Raw genomic sequence first — 16,668 nt, forward strand, 5'->3', positions numbered from 1 at the left:
TTCCTTTCCGCTGCCTCTGCGGTGTTATTATGCTTTATGTTCTGCCATTTTGCTTTCTGACATTTTTTATACTTTTTTTTTTTTTTTTTACTGAAGAGCGGAACACAGTTTCACTGTGTTAAGAACAGAGTGAACTGAAGTGACTTCTTATAGTAGGCAAAGATTTAAGGTGGAGTAGGAACTTTCAAAGTTTAACAAAGTTTTAAAATGCCATCTGGCTTCTCTCTAACGTTATATGAGGGGTGCCCAATCCTGGTCTACCTGAAGACCCTACACACACACACGCATGCTCCAGTTCTAATTTAATATACCTGATCCAGGTCTGAACAGGTCTTCTGGACTATTTCTAGAGTCAGCTGTGTAGGATCTGATCTGATCCATCCTGGGTAGAAGATCTCCAGAGTCAGAATTTTTGATTACTGCTGTCATATTGAAGAACCACAAGATCTCTTACATTTTACTCAGAGTTTCTTGTCTGTTTGGTCCAAAAGGGAAGCATACAGACTACTGCAGCCCACTAAAGGCTACTATAGACTGAAAGTTGGAAGCTTTGCTAAAGGTTCAGGGACTTAGAGGGTCTGTGGCGCTGGATAACAGTACAGAACAAGATGTTCCAAGTCAATTGGCTCTCAGCTCATGTAGATTTAAGAGACTCTAAGCCAATCTGTATAGGAATTGACTAACATGCCCAGTCCTACACAGACTGGCACAGTAAGATGTGTTAAGCATGGACTACAGTGCTGCAAAAGCATGTGACCAATACATTGGACTGGGACAGATGTGGCCTGAAGGTTAGAGAAGCATACGTGTAATCAGAAGGTTGCCAGTTCAGTCCCCTAGACTGGTAGGAAGTGGGGGTAGGGGGAGTAAAGGAACAGTGCTGTCTCTTCCCTCAACATTCACAAAGCGCTGAATTGCACTTGAGTTAGGTACCTATCAGTTGCATCCTGGGTGCTGAGGTGGCTGAACGCCACTCCAGGTGTGTGCTCTCACCCCTTTAATTTACTAGTTGGTGTGTGTGTGTATGTTCAGTGCCATGGATGGGTCAAATGCAAAGGGTGAATTTCATTGCATAAAGTGTGTTGATTATGGGATAATTATAATTTATTAATATAATAATGGAGTGTGTCAATCTTTCTCATCTTTCAGGAGCCACCAAGGACATCTCCTACACCATCTCCGCTGGTGATCCTGATGGTTATTTCACCGTTGACTCTGAGACGGGGGCTCTGCGCACCAGCCTGCCACTGGACCACGAGGCTCGCCCGTCTCTGGAACTGGAGGTCCAGGCAAGCAGCGGTTCCCCTCCAGCCTTCGGTCAGACGCGGGTCACCATCAACATCGCTGACATCAATGACAACGCACCAGCCTTCCTGCCCTCATCCTCAGAGTCCCTGTTGCTACCTGAGGCCACCAAGATCGGCTCAGTGGTCTACCGCGTCCAGGCTGAGGACCGTGACTCAGGACAGAACGGTCGTCTCACCTTCCATCTACTGCCGTCTGGAGGCCAGCGCGCATTCAGTGTGGAGCGTGGCAGTGGAGAGATTCGTCTGATCTCCAGCCTGTCCTATGACAGCGTCCCTCGCTATGACCTGCAGGTGCTTGCCCGGGATGGTGGCGTCCCGCAACGCAGTGCCACATTCACCCTGGTGGTGCATGTTCAGGCTGAGGACGACCAGGGCCCTGCATTCGACACTCTTACCTACCGCGTGGAACTGAAGGAAAACACACCCCTTAACACGCGTTTCCTGCAGGTGCGCGCCCTCAGCAGAGACCAGGCCACAAACGGAGCAAATGGAGGTTGGTGTAATTGTCTAATCTTGAGTATTTTGTGTACCGTGTTTAACATTACATGATATTATTTCATAAACATTTATCTGTATTCTGCCTCTACATAAATAGTTCCTACAGCCACATTTGTGTATTTGACAGAAAGACATTACAGTACATTGAGCTCAAAGTTTCCTCTGCAGGTTCTGGGAGCACTGCCCCACTGTCCTACCGCCTCCGGCCTGATGGGGACGCAGCTGGCTTCGGGATTGTCCCGGACAGTGGCTGGCTGTTTGTGAAGAGCGCTCTGGACAGGGAGGCCAAGGACATCTACCTCCTGACTGTACTGGCCACATCAGGAAGCGGGCGAATGAAGAAAACTGGAAGCGCCACAGTGAGAGTCTCGGTCACTGACGAAAACGACAACTCCCCCCGCCTCTCTCAGGAGAGGGTTTTCCTGGCAGTCAGGGAGAACCTGCCGGTGGGAACGGGATTCGGCAGGGTTTCTGCCACTGACCGGGATGCCGGACTCAACAGCCGCCTCACTTACAGACTGCTGCACACTGACCGCAACTTCCAGATCAACTCCCAGACAGGTGAGCAGGCAAAGGCCAACAGTAATCTGTAATGGTTTTAGGTTCAAGTAAAGTACATAACCATAACCATACATAGTAAAAAACTAGTCAGGTACTAGTTACACTATATGTCCAAATGTTTGTGGACACCCCTTCTAATGAATGCATTCAGCTACTTTAAGTTGCATCCACTGCTGACACAAATGTGCAAATACATCCACACACAGCTAGTCTAGTATCTGTATTACCAATGGAATGGGGATCTCTGGTGCAGATAAACATAACCCTAATGGCACCATGCCTAATGCCAGGCATGAGCTAGATGGGTAGAAAGCCTCCCCAGCAAATTCGCACAGCAATGCTTTAAAATCTAGTTAAAAGCTAGTAGAGACAGTAGAGACAGTTACACCAACAAAGGCAGAAGGCAGTTTCGGTAGAAACAATGATTGAGAAGGTGTCCCAATATTTTTGTCCATATAGTGTATTTAAATAGGCAACATTAGCTCATTAGCAAATCCTTATTGACTTGGCTGATACTTGTAATCAGCTATGTGTAAGTGTGTTTCACAGCTTCCAGTTCAAAAAAAGGCTAATAGAAATCAGCCCAAAAATGACAATGAACCAGTTTGCTTGTAAGGAAATCAGAATATAAAAGCTATTAAAATTTATATTCGATGCATCTCTGCAATAACATTGTTGACTTTCTTTCACATAGTCATAATCCATTGTCACTGGTGCTTCTTCAGTTTTGGAACTTTAACACTGTTAAACAAAAGCATTTGGTCTATATCCCCCTTTCAAAGTCTCTGGACTCTCATTACAGCGAATTCCACTCACTCTGTGCCTCACAAAGAGCTAGTGTGACGAGGCTCTTGTTTAGTTCATTTTAGTGTCCTTTCTACAGTTCATCTGGTCAGGAAGCCCCTCTGGCTATTGTCATGCAATTAGGATTGTGTTTAAGTGCTGGCAAAGTGAAGAGCTACTGGCACTGCCAGCTATTAGCATCTCGTTCCAGCTGGTAAACTACACCACAGAAGTATGGAGGGTGTTTGTCAGTTCTGGGCCCATATTTACAGTATCAAACATCTGAAAGTAGGAATATTGATCTAAGATAAGGCGTCATCAGTTCATGTGTATTGAAGAAATGTATAAAATGTATAAATGTATGAGAGTGTATAAGATCAGCTTTCTTATTGCGAAAAGTTTCGTAAATATGGGTCCAAGTCTGGGAGGGCCTAGTCTGTCAAAGTTTGACATACTTTGGACTTCAGCATAAAAATCACTCCAGAACTGGACTCCCCTGGCCTACGGTCGTCCATTGATTGGGGCTCAGTAAGGCAGGCTGTTGACATTACTCAGTTAATTTATGTTCCCCTTTCTTCAGTTCATTTGGACAGGAAGTTCCTCTGGCTATTGTTATACAATTAGGTCCGTGATTAAGTGCTGGCAGAGAGCAGGATTACTGGTACTGCCAACCACCAGCATCTCTTTCCAGCAGTTGAGCAATGTGTAATTTACAACTCTCACAGCCAAACCCAGCTTCTTTTCATTCAGATTTTCACCCTGATTTTTTGCTTTTCTTGCACTCTCTCTGGCCTGTACTCTCCAGGTGAAATCAGTACCAGGGCAGCGCTGGATCGTGAACACCAGTCCAGCTATCAGTTGGTGGTGGTGGTGCAGGATGGAGGCACTCCCCCACGCAGCGCTACCGGCACCGCCCACATCACCGTGCTGGACGAGAACGACAATGCTCCGACCTTCAGCCATATGCTACCAGGCAGAGAGCTACTGATCCAGGTGAGAAGCATAGGTGGCGATGTGGAGCAAAGGCTGGATTTACACGTCACTACACACTTTGGATCTCCAAAGCTTTAAAGAAGATGAAAAAACCTTCTCAACTTTCAATGGAAGACAATGTAAAAACACTTCTATTGGTCTATTCATCCTGAGATTAATGGCCAGATTCAAATTTTCATGGAGATACGAGGTTTTGGTATGACAACACTGATTTACTGTGATATATGATAGAGTATGATGCGGCCATTGGTTGGAACATGCAGCCATTGTTGCTTTTATTCAATGATTGGAATGGGAAACTGTGTTCACTTTGTGGAAATCACATGACATTCGTGTTTAGGTTCATTGGAACTCTGCGTTCATAGAGTGAAAATAGTATTCATTAATTTTTTGAAACTTATAAATACCTTGTGCCTAGCCTTGTTGTGTCCTCTCATATAGCTACAGCAACAGTTTGCTTTTTTTAGTGGAAAAAAACCTACTTTAGAGCCAAATTAGAGAAAATAAGACAAAGCGATTAATCATGATTAAGTACACAAACTAATGTGATTAATCATTAATAATTCAATCCTAATCAGCCCTGTTTTTTCAGCACAAATGCTAAACACCTTCATTGATCATGTTTACAAGCCTACATAGTTAACAGTTTTAAAGGAATACCAAGGAAAAAAGTGCAAAATATGGCATTTCACTTTTAACTGGGATGAGGCTACTATAATTAACTGGGTTAACTGTTTCTGTGCCCTGGTATCGGGGGTGTATTCATTTGTTAAAGACAAATCAGATTAAATTATTTGCTTTGATTTGAAATATTGATTTAATTGGCTTAATTAAATCTTATGATTTAAAGTAACAATATGAAGCAATATGTTTCATTCAGTGAGTCATTTTGATGATACACTGATTTGTAACAGGAATTTGGTGGAGCTGCACAAGACTTCTCATCAGAACTACATAACCCTGTGTAACCTAAGTCATATTTGTGTAAAATCCTGTAATTGTGCTCTACCGCCTCAGTCCACATGCTACTTTTTTACTTCTGATGCTGGTTCTGTATCTCTCAGCTTGTCCAGAAATGCACAGGTTGAGCTGTCTCGGGCAGCAGCAAGCCTGGGGTAAAGTACTTGTGGACAACTGGCTTAGACTGGCTTAGCAATGACAGTAAATTTGCATTAATGTTAATGAGTGTATAAATATAATATCAAACATTTACACATAAAGCTGCTTAACCTGTGGGTGTGTGTCCATGTGTGCTTCAGGTGCAGGAAGGTCTGCCTGCCGGCTCTCTGCTGGGAACCCTGCAGGCTAAAGACCCTGACGAGGGAGAGAATGGCACAATCTTCTACTCGTTGTCTGGTGAGCAAGCACAGCTCCACCAGCGTGTCTGTGGATGCGTAATAGCACAGCAGCTTTTATACATGCTATACATGGAACAGTATTCTCTCAGTGAGTAGAAAAGCATTAGAGTTTAATTCTTGCACCTCCATTTCTGCTTTTATCTCAGGCTCCAGAGCAGAGCGGTTCTCTCTGAACCCGAATACAGGAGAGCTGCGTTCGTCGTCCCCACTGAGAAGGGCAGAGAAAGCTGAGTACAGTTTCACAGTGAGCGCCTCTGATCATGGTGCTCCGCCTCAGAGCTCATCCTGCGTCCTGCGCGTTCAGGTAAGACCTCTTAGGCTACGTTCACATTACAAGCCTTACTGCGCCGTTCTGATTCGGTCAGGTCCAGTCTTTCACCCTTGATGGTTCGCAAGCGTATTGGTGGTAAACATATGTACTGGAGGTATTGGAGGTATGTCCAACAGGTGTTCTATAACTTGTCACTGGACAAAAGTTCTTGTGCAGTGTGCAGTGGTTGCCAACCCTCCTTCCTGCAGGTTTCACGTCCAACCCAAATATTGCACGTAGAGCAGCTGATCAAGGACCTTTGAAGTAATTTGAAGTAATTACATAGATCAAGTGGGGTTGATTAGGATTGAAGCTTAAGTCTGCAGGAAGGCATAACTCCAGGAGCAGGGCTGGTGACCACTGGCTTAGCAGATAACTCTGCTGCTCTCCATGTAGCAGATTAGGGTTTGACTCACTGCCCAGGTAGGAAGACCATGCTATACCAAAAAGGGTCATTGGGGAATACTTCTTATGCACAGCTCTGTAAAAGTATTTGAAAAAAAAAAACATGTAAATTTAATTTACTCTGGTTATGATTTACCATGGTACCTGCACTACACCAGCTGGGTTGGGGTTCTGACACTGAATAAAAGCTACTCCGCTGGTATTGCCATTGGGGAGTCCCATAAGGTTCAATTTTAGGGCCTGTGACACTGTAAACTGTAGTTATGAGAGCAAAGTGCTTACACACAGGGTCAAAGGGATTCATTGGCTTTTGCTCCTGATCAACATAATACCTCAAGGATAAGCGACTTGTTCAGTATTTCAGTATCTTAACTCTCTCTCAGTAGTTCAGCTAGTTTTGCTCATTTTTTTGCTTATCTTCCATAAGACTTTACATTACTGCCTTGGTTTATGTTTGTTATTCTTGTAAATCTCCAAAATCCATTAGTGTCATTTGCACACACCATTCAGAAATCCCAGGCTTCAGTATAGCCAAACCGCAGGACTGTAGATGGCAGATTCTGGAGTTCTTATGGGTGGTATCCCTAGCATGTTCAGAGAATTGATGTGGAAGCAGAGAGCTTCTGTCTGTGCTTCTGTAAAAACAGATTCTGTTAAAGCTCTCGACATAACTTCCCCTTCCAGAGCTAGATCCTGTAATTCAAACCCAAATGAGAGAGCCCAGTACAGCCGGACTGCTGGCGTGATTTAGGCACAAGCGCCACGCAATATTTTATACGATACACTATTTTTATTTTCCTATCCGCCGCTCAAAAGTGTCCAGATCCCGCTGAATACGTCCTGAACGGAAGTGTTTCTGGCAGGCAGTGGGCTCCTTCTATAGCGCACAATCTTTAGTGCTTTCTCAGATGTGATTTCTAAAAGGGAACAGGATGCTAATTGTAGGGCGTACGGTTCTTTGCCGTATCTCGGCTTCCAGAAAGAGAAAGAAAGAAAGAAAGAGAGAGAGGTGAAAGACACAGAGAGAAGGGGGTAGAGAGAGGGAGAAAAGAAAAAGCACCTTTGAATCAAGTGTTCCCAGATGGCTCATGATGGGCCCCAGCTGTGGCTTGCTCTGATCAGACGCCGCTAACCTCCGCCTTCTCGCACGGTAGCACTGACGGACACACTTGCTCCAGATAACGCTTCACCACATCAACAACATCAAGATTATATTCCACATGCCGCTCAAGTCATACCAGGCACCACGGAACGTTCCAGTACATTGCGTTTTAGAGAATGCTAAGCAATGAGGTTATAGGTGCGCTACGATTTCCCTCCCGCCGCTGAGCCGAGCGCTTGTTTTTCATGCCGATTTAAGTATGAAAGCTTTCACCTGTCGTCATTACGAAGCCATGTTTCCAGGCTCACTCAGAGGGCACAGGAAATGACCTTACAGCGCTTTCATGTGCCTCCATTTGCGCTTTAATGCAGAGTCTGTAACTTCTAGGTCAATACAGTAGAGGAACATGCTGTTCACAGTAAAAGTGTTATTGGGTAAGTGCATTTTAATGGTGCCCTGATGGCAGAACCCTCAGAATTCTATAAATAAATCAAGTAAATAAAGCACAACAGTTTAAAGACATTTCTGCAGAGAATAAGATGTAACCCATACACCCCTAATCTCTACCGAGCATCTCTGACTTACCCCTATAATCCTGTATGTATGTGTATGTAAGCACGCATTAGTTATTTACTCCTAGAGCTACATTACTGCAATTATTAACATTAGTTTAAAGGCCCTAAGATAGAACCCTGTGGGACGCCACAAGAAAGGCTAAATCAAACGGTCACAATAGTTTCTAGATAAGGATGTTGAATAAAGTTATACATTATACAAAGTTATACATTACGCAAAGTTATACAGGTTGACATTGTGGAGATACTAATTTTTGTCCACTATGTAAAATCATTGAAACATTAATGAATACTTGACCAGATCGAAAGTCATATCTGTGGTGCTGAGGCCATGGTTGAACTTCACCTGCAATACTGAGTACCAGTCACAGTGAACTAGCACTAGGCTATAGTTTTTCACTTGAGTGTGGTCAGCTTACAGCCTAGTTATGTGTGTTACTTTGTTAGTCAGAAGTTGGAGATCCAGACTACCAAGCTAAAAGCATACGAGACCTTCATGCTAAAGATTTTTGTTGCCTTTCTGCAGCTTGAAAGGTATAAAAATAATAATAAATAATAATAAAGCTGCCTGACTCTCAGGTGTCTTTCCTCTCAGAATCCCATCAGTATTACATGTATCAACATATGAACACAAGGCACAAACCTAGGAACTCCTTTTTTTGGTCTGTCACAAAATGTATTGAAAATGAATTTTGATTTGCTTTGTGTTGTTACAACAATACTTTGCGTGGTTTAAACATTTGTCTCTCTTTTGGAGTTTTTACACAGTGTTTACAGCCCTAGTCAATTAGCAGGCATGCTTGATGTTGATATTACAACATAAAAAGGCCTTCAAAAGGCAGAAACAAACAATTACAGCCAGTAAACTAAAGCAATGATTATTTTACCAGACTCCCTTTTAGGTTGTGGCGCTAGAGTAACTATGGCACTGCCTTATTGTGGCTTGACACATGTACAAACTGAATCCAGAGTTTCTCTTAGAGTTATCTTTCAAAAAACCAAAGAGAGCACATAAGGTGCTAAAACCCCATTTTCCTCTAATTTTTGAAGTCTTTGATCTGCTGAGGGTGTTGCTTAGATTGTTACTGTCTTTGAAGAGACATTTGTTTTCTGGCTGACCACATGAAAGCCATCATACTGTGGCCATAAAATTACAGACTGTATGAAATTGAATATTTACAAGTTCTAAGAGGTCCTGACCCCATGGCTGTTTTTGATGACAGATTCGTGCAATTGTCTTTGTTTTTAAACTATAGGTTCTTGGATCTTCTAGAAGCCCTCCCAAACCCAACACTCTGTCCATGACCCTTAACTCGGTGGAGGGGGCCAAACCGGGCTCCGTCATAGGTTCGGTGCGGTCACACGACCACCGTGATTCACTGGACGGACAGGTGACTTACCTTGTAGTTGGTGGTACCGATCAGGACGGCACCTTCATGCTTGACCGTCTCACGGGAGACGTGTACTTGGCCAGGGAGCTGGACTATGAGAAGGGAGCTCGTTACACCTTACAGATCGAAGTAGAGGACTTCTCGAAGGCCTATCCTAGCACCTATATGATCCAGCTAGACATCACCGTGCAGGACAGCAACGACCACGCCCCAGAGTTCCCTGAAGACCCTGTTACCATCGTAGTCCCTGAGAACATGCAGCCAGGTTCCTCCGTCTACACCTTCCAGGCCACTGATAAGGACGGCAGTGGTCCCAACAGCGAGGTGCGCTACTCCATCCAGCACCGCTGGCCAGACCGCTCTGATCTCCTGACTCTTGACCCTGTGACTGGAGTGCTGACCCTGAGTCAGGAGCTGGACCACGAGGAGACCTTCAGCCTCTTCCTGGTGGTTCGAGCAACCGACTCTGCAGTGGATCCTAGTCAGAGGCGTTGGGGTTCAGTCACGGCCCGCATCTTTGTGACAGACGAAAATGACAACGCTCCCATCTTCAGCTCCCCCACAGCAGTCAGTGTGATGGAGGATCAGCCCGTGGGTTTTGTGCTGCTCTATGTGATGGCCCGTGATGCTGATCAGGGTGAAAACGGGCGAGTGTCCTACCGGATTCAGACAGGCAATTCAGCAGGCCGCTTTAGCCTCAACCCCAATACTGGTGAGTCTTTGACTGGTTGACTATACCTTTATGGCATCCTTGGTTGACTATGATTCTTTCATTAAAGTCATTTGTTACAAGTAAATTATAATTACAACAAATGTAAGTTTGGACCATGTAGTCAAGTCAAGTCAAATCAGATTTATTTGTATAGCGCTTTTCACAACTGTTGTCGTCACAAATCAGCTTTACATAATTAGTAATTAGTAAAAGACAAAAAAACAATAACGTAAGACATGAAGGATCAAAGACCCCCAGTGAGCAAGCCAACGGTGACAGTGGCAAGGAAAAACTCCCTCAGAGCTGGTGGAAGAAACCTTGGAAGGAACCAAACTTCACATGGGGGACACGACCCGTCCTCCTCTGGTCAGAACTATTTACAAATTATTGATAAAAGTTATATAACCATCTATACTGTTGAACTGCTCTGATCATAATCATACTATACTAATCATGGTGTAGATAGGTAATAGTGGTGATATTAATAGTGGCAGATTTTAACATGGTCATTAAACAGGTAGCAGTGGTAGGAGGGTGTGTCGCTGGTCTGCTATGGGTGGTGGTGAGTGGGGGGCCTGATGGTCAGACTAGTAGGTGGCAGCTGGTCTGACGCAGGTAGAGGGGACCTCAGCGGGCAATCTTCCAGCAGGTCAGGGTGGGTGACCATTTACTCTGAGAAAGTAAAAAGAGAGAGTTTGAGAGGTCTGACTATAACAGCCTAATTAAAAGGAGAGAGCCAGAAGGTAACACAGACACAGGAGCACCCTGAAACGCTAGCGTCAATCTGCTTCACCTTCCACAAACCTGAGTGATCGTGTGCAAGCAGTGAGACGACAACTCCAGCATCTCAGTGTGCTGAGTGTGCAGTGTGGAACTGCAACCTTTATCTGAGGGGAAACATTAATTACCAAAAGCTAAACTAAACAGATAAGTTTTCAGCTTAGATTTAAAGATTGAGATTGTGTCTGAGTCCCGAACATTATCTGGAAGGTTATTCCAGAGTTGGGGGGCTTTATAAGAAAAGGCTCTTCCCCTACAATCCATATACTGGCATAAAATGTACCTTATGCGTAATTTTTCAGGTTGTTAGATAAATATCTACTATAAAAAATCTACAATATTTGAAAGTAAAGTTGTGCTCTAACTGGAACTCTAGCTACACATGCTAACATGTTAGCTTCAAGCTAACACTAGCCACAAACCATCACAGTAGACACAATGCAATGGCACAGCAATGCTACAATCCCTACTTATCAGCAGGTCCCCCTCCAGTTTTAAAAAAACAAGGATGATAAAGAGCATTAGTGAGATGTGGACAGGGTAGAAAGCAGCCAATCAGAGGCTTTTCTGCTTCAGACCCCACACCACATCAACTAGTAGGAGCGTTAGCGTTTGGAAGGTCGCTGCCCACCACTAGGTAATAGTGGCAAAAATCCTCTCCATTGTATCATCAAGTAAGGTGGCATATCAGATGCAGCCGAACTGATTTCTAACCACTTAGGGGCGCACTAGCGAGGATAGCAACAGCAAATTTGTAAAATTTTTATTTTTTAATTGGCATCAAGTGTTTTTTTGGTTGTTGTTGGACAAAGCACTTGGTTTACCCAAACTACAGTCATCCATGCTCAGAACGTATGAGGAAAGCATTCTCAATAACATAGACAGTGAAGTAAAGGCTTTCATTTGATAACTATGTAGCTATCAGGCCCTTTGGTAGCCTAAGAAAATCCTTAACATGGAACAGGCAATTTCCCCAACTTTCTCCCAGCACGCGGCTTTATGTTCCTTTAGTTCCGAGCCAAAATCCCAAAAGTCATTGAGCAGGAGGCAAGGTCCTTCTCTGAAGGGGTTTAGAAATGAGAGAGCCATTCTGTTTTGGTTAGCTCTACCACAGCCTTTTGATTAGATGTGCGTGTATACATTAGTTTGAAATTTCTCCATCATCAAAGGCTCATAATATAGTCCCCACTCAGTGCTTACTCTGAATAGGATTAGAAAGGCAGAGACACCTAATAGAGCTGCCAGCTGGAAGGTGTTTTTCTTCCATTAATGTCAGAACACTTTACGAATTAATATGGAATGATATTTCATTTCTGGTTTGAGTCAGCCATGTTATATGTATCGCAGCAGTGGCGCAAACCAGGGTGGGATTAGGCACGAGTTTACGTCTCGGCGAGCTGTAATGAAGTGATATTGACCAGACTTGTGGGGATTAAGCTTTAACGGGGGTTTTGACTGGATAAGGAGGTGGACTTGCGCTGGCGTTAAGCACAAAAGCAGAGGGTTTTTTTTTACATTAGAGCGCAATCGTACTTTAACGGCTACTAAAATGTGCTGTGTGAATTATGAATGCAAACGAGGCCTCACGCAAATGCTCAGGCTGGCGGTCAGGCAGTCAAATCGGTCCCCGAGTGTGTTTACCCTGGGAGACCCCAAGACCTTCTTGCTGCTGACAGTGAGGCATTGGATGCTCTGCTCCCTTCACCCCGCTCTAATGCGCTGGCAAAAAGCACTTTCTTTCTTTTTCTGTTTTTTTGGGTTTCTTTCGTGGAACGTGGAGACATTATCAAGGAGGAAAGCAGAAAGGAGAGTCAATTGGGCAATAAAACTCTGGTTTCTACTTGAGGATCCTGCGGTTGACTTTTTTCAGAAGTAATAGAATCCTGGAAATCTAAGCAAGTCAAGCCTTTGAGTCTTTTGGCTCCTACTGTAGCGTGTGCAGTGCATGTGGTTCGTGAGTGAGAAGAGTGGGAAAGACTTGTATTCTGGCTGTGTGAGTGAGGGAAACGCCACTGCTTTACCACTTCTTCTTTGCGGTGGAGGGAAGGTAATTGTTTTGGGTTTTTTTACTGTTGAGGCGTGTAAATAATGTAATATTCAGGAAAGAAAAAAACGTAGGAAAGCACACAACAGCCTCCAATACAGGGAACTTGTTTTAGTGCCATTTAGCAGCACATTCAGTTCTATAATAACAATAAAATCATTTCTCCTGCCTTAAAATTCAGAGTGCTTCTATGGCCAGAAAATCAAGTAATTAAAGAATGTGCTTTATGCAAAAAAAAGTTATTGTTCCAGATATGATAAATTTATTATATTATGCTCAGGGACAAGATGTTAAAAGAAATGATTAAACCATTAAATGTTAAGCATTAGTTTTTACTACTAGGGTAAGAGGTTCAGCTTTCCAGGGTGGCACTACTGTCTAAGCGTTACATTTAGGGCCTACACTTGCTAAAATAAAATATGTCGATTTTCAATAAATAACATTTTTTAATAACTTATTATAACAATAAACAGTTCCTTTTCAGCAGTGATGTTTCTTAACAATAGGATGTATCTACAAAAGATCGGAGAGATCAGAGATTTACTGGGAAAATAACACATAAATAATATGTTTTTATTCCAGAAAAACTCAATCTTTCCGTAATTAAGGTGGGAATTGAGTGCTGTAAAATGAAAACTGTAAAAATGAAATCATACTGCATCCAGAAAATAAGAGGTTCAGCATGCAAGAGTGGCACTGCTGTCTAAGCGTTACACCTAGGGCCTTCCTCTCCCCCGTCATTTAGCGCAGTGCTAGCCAGCTAACAGTATTAGCTAATATAACAGACTAGTGGCAACCCATTTAGCTATCCAGTGATATAGAGATATAAATGGATATGGAGATATAAATAATAAATACAGAATTAATTTAATATGTGCAGGCATATATACCGCTCATAACACTAGTACCAGGTGAATTGAAAAACATTGATTATATTCATCTACAGTGGCATCTGTCACAGGATGACCTATTTTGGGCAGCAAGCGAACAGGAAAATGGGCAAGCGTGAGGATCTGAGCCACTGAACCAAATTGTGATATCTAGACGACTGGGTCAGAGCATCTCCAAAACATCAGACAGGTCCTGTGAGGTTTTCCTGTAGTATGCAGTAGTGAGTACCTACTAAAACGGGATCCATGGAAGCCACACCTCATAATTTACAGGACATAAAGGATCTGCTTGTAATGTGTTGGTGCTATATACCACAGGACACCTTCACAGGTCTTATTTCTAGCATTTCTAGAAGACTTCCATGAATTTGAGTTTCGTTCTCTTTCCTCCTCAGGTTCTCTCTCCATCCTCAAAGCTGTGGACCGTGAGGAGCAGGACAGTTATAATCTCACTATCGTTGCTGAGGATCACGGGACACCACAGCACTCCACCACTCAGGTGCTGTCAGTACAGGTCATTGATGTGAATGATGAGGCCCCGTGGTTTGAGAAGAGCGAGTATGAGGTGCAGGTCAGAGAGAACCAGCCGGCTGGAACCACTGTACTCACAGTATCTGCTTCTGACAGAGACCAAGGTGAGATTTTGTTCAACAAATTCTTTTTGATGGTATGCAAAGCAGGTTTTGCCTAAATGACAATTTGATGGTTTCCTTCTCCAAACTGTTGTTAAACGCACATGTTGAAAAAAAATCTGATCTCATTCAACATTGGTTTAACAAGCTGAAAGGTTTGAGCACTGATGGGTTCATACGTCACAACAAGGGGATACATAATGTGGTGGCTTTGTCATTATTCCCAACGCAGTATTTTTGTCAACTACTAGCTTACAATTCAGATTAAAGAACGCTACTGAATGGGTGAATTAAGTGTTGAAGAAGGTGAATCTCTGCCAAGAAATATGTAAAATGTATAAAAATGAATTCATATGGTAGTCTAGAAATGATAAGAGCATTTATTGTGTTATGGTCAGGGTCAAGGTTTTAAAAGAAAGAATTAAACCATTAAAGGTTAAGCATTAGATTTTTACATTTTTAGGTAAGAGGTTTAGCCCTCCAAGGTGGCGCTACTGTCTAAGTGTTACACTTAGGGCCTTTTTGAGTGCTAAGTGATCGTAGAGTCCTAGCTGGTGAAAACAAATACATACATTTTCAATAAATAATATATATTTTATTGTTAGTTATAACAATAAACAGGTATTTTGCAGTGAGGCTTCTTAACAATAGGCTGTGACTGTAAAACAAAGGAAAGGTCAGAGATTTACTGAGAGATTGTCGTTATTCTAAAGGCAGTACAATCTGTCAACTGTTCCTTTAGTTTTCTGGTTTAATTCCAGAAAAATGACAAGATCTAAACCACTTTCTGTCGTATGTTAAGGTGGTTTATTTTGAAAACCAACAAAAACAAAGCTCACGCTCATTAGAATTTAAAAACATTTGAAAAATCTAGGCGTACCGACACTTTTGACAGGCAGTGTATTTATCGTCAAGGCTTATCAGCTTTTCCTCTCATGCTCATTTCCTTTACTCTAAATGTTTCAGACATTTCCTCAGCCAAAGCTCCAGTTTTCCAGATTTGGCACCTTATTTTGTGAATGCACTGTGACTAAGAGTCAGGCATGCACATTTTGCGCCTCGTGTTTCCGCCGTTCACAGTTGCGTGCCATCGTTTTAAGGGCAAGAGATTTCAGTGCTGTGGCTTGTTGCTAACCAGCATTGAGGTTTTTTAATTACTCATATGGAGAAGGTTGTGGGGATCCTTCTCACTCTCCCGGACTGGGTGTAAGGGCATGAAACAGAGTGGCTGTAAAGACTGTCTCCAGGAGCTATTACCGGAGTAAACAGGTGCTGGCGCCAAGTCCAGTTCACTCCGCACGCAATCTGGCATCAGCGTGCCAGCTACAGGCCACAGTGGAGAAACAGTGCTGAGACTGAAACAGCATTCTTGGACGTGAACAAGATGATAAGAAAGTGTGTTAATTAGATTTGCTAAGTTTGTGCTTGTATGTTTTCAGGGATGTTTTTTACACCTTGTTTCATAAGAAAACTGCAGTTTCAAATAGCAATTCTGCTCATAATTTAAGAAGAAATGGTAGCTGGTTCTCTATATAACAACAAACTAATACAGATGAAAAATTAAAATGAAAAATTCAGTCAGACTCTAGAACCTATCTAGCCTGAAATAGTAGAGTTGTTTGCAAGGGTGTAACTGATTCACAAAATTCAACTCAATACTGTACAGTACATTTTTTCAATACAGCCAAAAAACAAGAGGACCCGGAAATATGCCTTAGCATATTAATGGTATTATTTTAGCATTTTCAAAATATTAGCAATGAGCTATTATGTTACAAGAAGTGTTTTTTCTGACAGTACTCAATTGTCTTAATGTTTATTACACTCTGTTTTGTGTCATCTAATTAATAAAATTAGTACTTAATTTGCTCCAGTCTGAAGTATATTTTTTAAAAGGTCTAATTTGATTCCTTTTTGTTACTCTCCTATGTTGCTTCTAGAATAAAATAATGTAAAAAGGTCATTCGTATGATGAAAAGGGACACATGTAGCCTGTCGTAAACATTATAACGAGGAGGAGCCGGTGCAGTGAAGTTAGAAATAGCTCATTGTAAAAGTTCAATGCCTTGGAAAAAAAACAGCATAGTTTGATGTGATTTGTAAAAGGTGCTGCAAAAACAGCTATATCAAACTTTTCATGCTATTATTTCATGATGTTGCAAAAACCAGCACATCTCCATTTACCTGCCTATTCAGCCTACAACAGTTTAGCCACATTCAATAATGCTGAAGTTATGTTTCAGGCTGGACTGCTTTCTGAATGATGTAGTGTAGCCAATCAAAACAGAGGTGATTTACATCTATATATCAGTGGTACATGCACAGAA

At 42.6% G+C, this 16,668-nt stretch overlaps 1 protein-coding gene across 1 annotated transcript in view; it reads left to right on the forward strand.

Annotated features, from left to right (window-relative positions):
* Nucleotides 1-16,668, forward strand: part of dchs1b (dachsous cadherin-related 1b) — a 126,426-nt gene that overhangs the window by 97,648 nt on the left and 12,110 nt on the right. Inside the window, exons 6-12 of the mRNA XM_072658555.1 lie at nucleotides 1,150-1,800; nucleotides 1,974-2,366; nucleotides 3,955-4,142; nucleotides 5,402-5,498; nucleotides 5,647-5,804; nucleotides 9,149-9,995; nucleotides 14,105-14,344. Of these exons, the coding sequence (XP_072514656.1) occupies nucleotides 1,150-1,800; nucleotides 1,974-2,366; nucleotides 3,955-4,142; nucleotides 5,402-5,498; nucleotides 5,647-5,804; nucleotides 9,149-9,995; nucleotides 14,105-14,344 (2,574 nt within the window). The remainder of the gene's footprint in view (nucleotides 1-1,149; nucleotides 1,801-1,973; nucleotides 2,367-3,954; nucleotides 4,143-5,401; nucleotides 5,499-5,646; nucleotides 5,805-9,148; nucleotides 9,996-14,104; nucleotides 14,345-16,668) is intronic.

This window comes from Salminus brasiliensis, chromosome 16, assembly GCF_030463535.1.
Source record: "Salminus brasiliensis chromosome 16, fSalBra1.hap2, whole genome shotgun sequence".
NCBI classification, from domain to species: domain Eukaryota; kingdom Metazoa; phylum Chordata; class Actinopteri; order Characiformes; family Bryconidae; genus Salminus; species Salminus brasiliensis.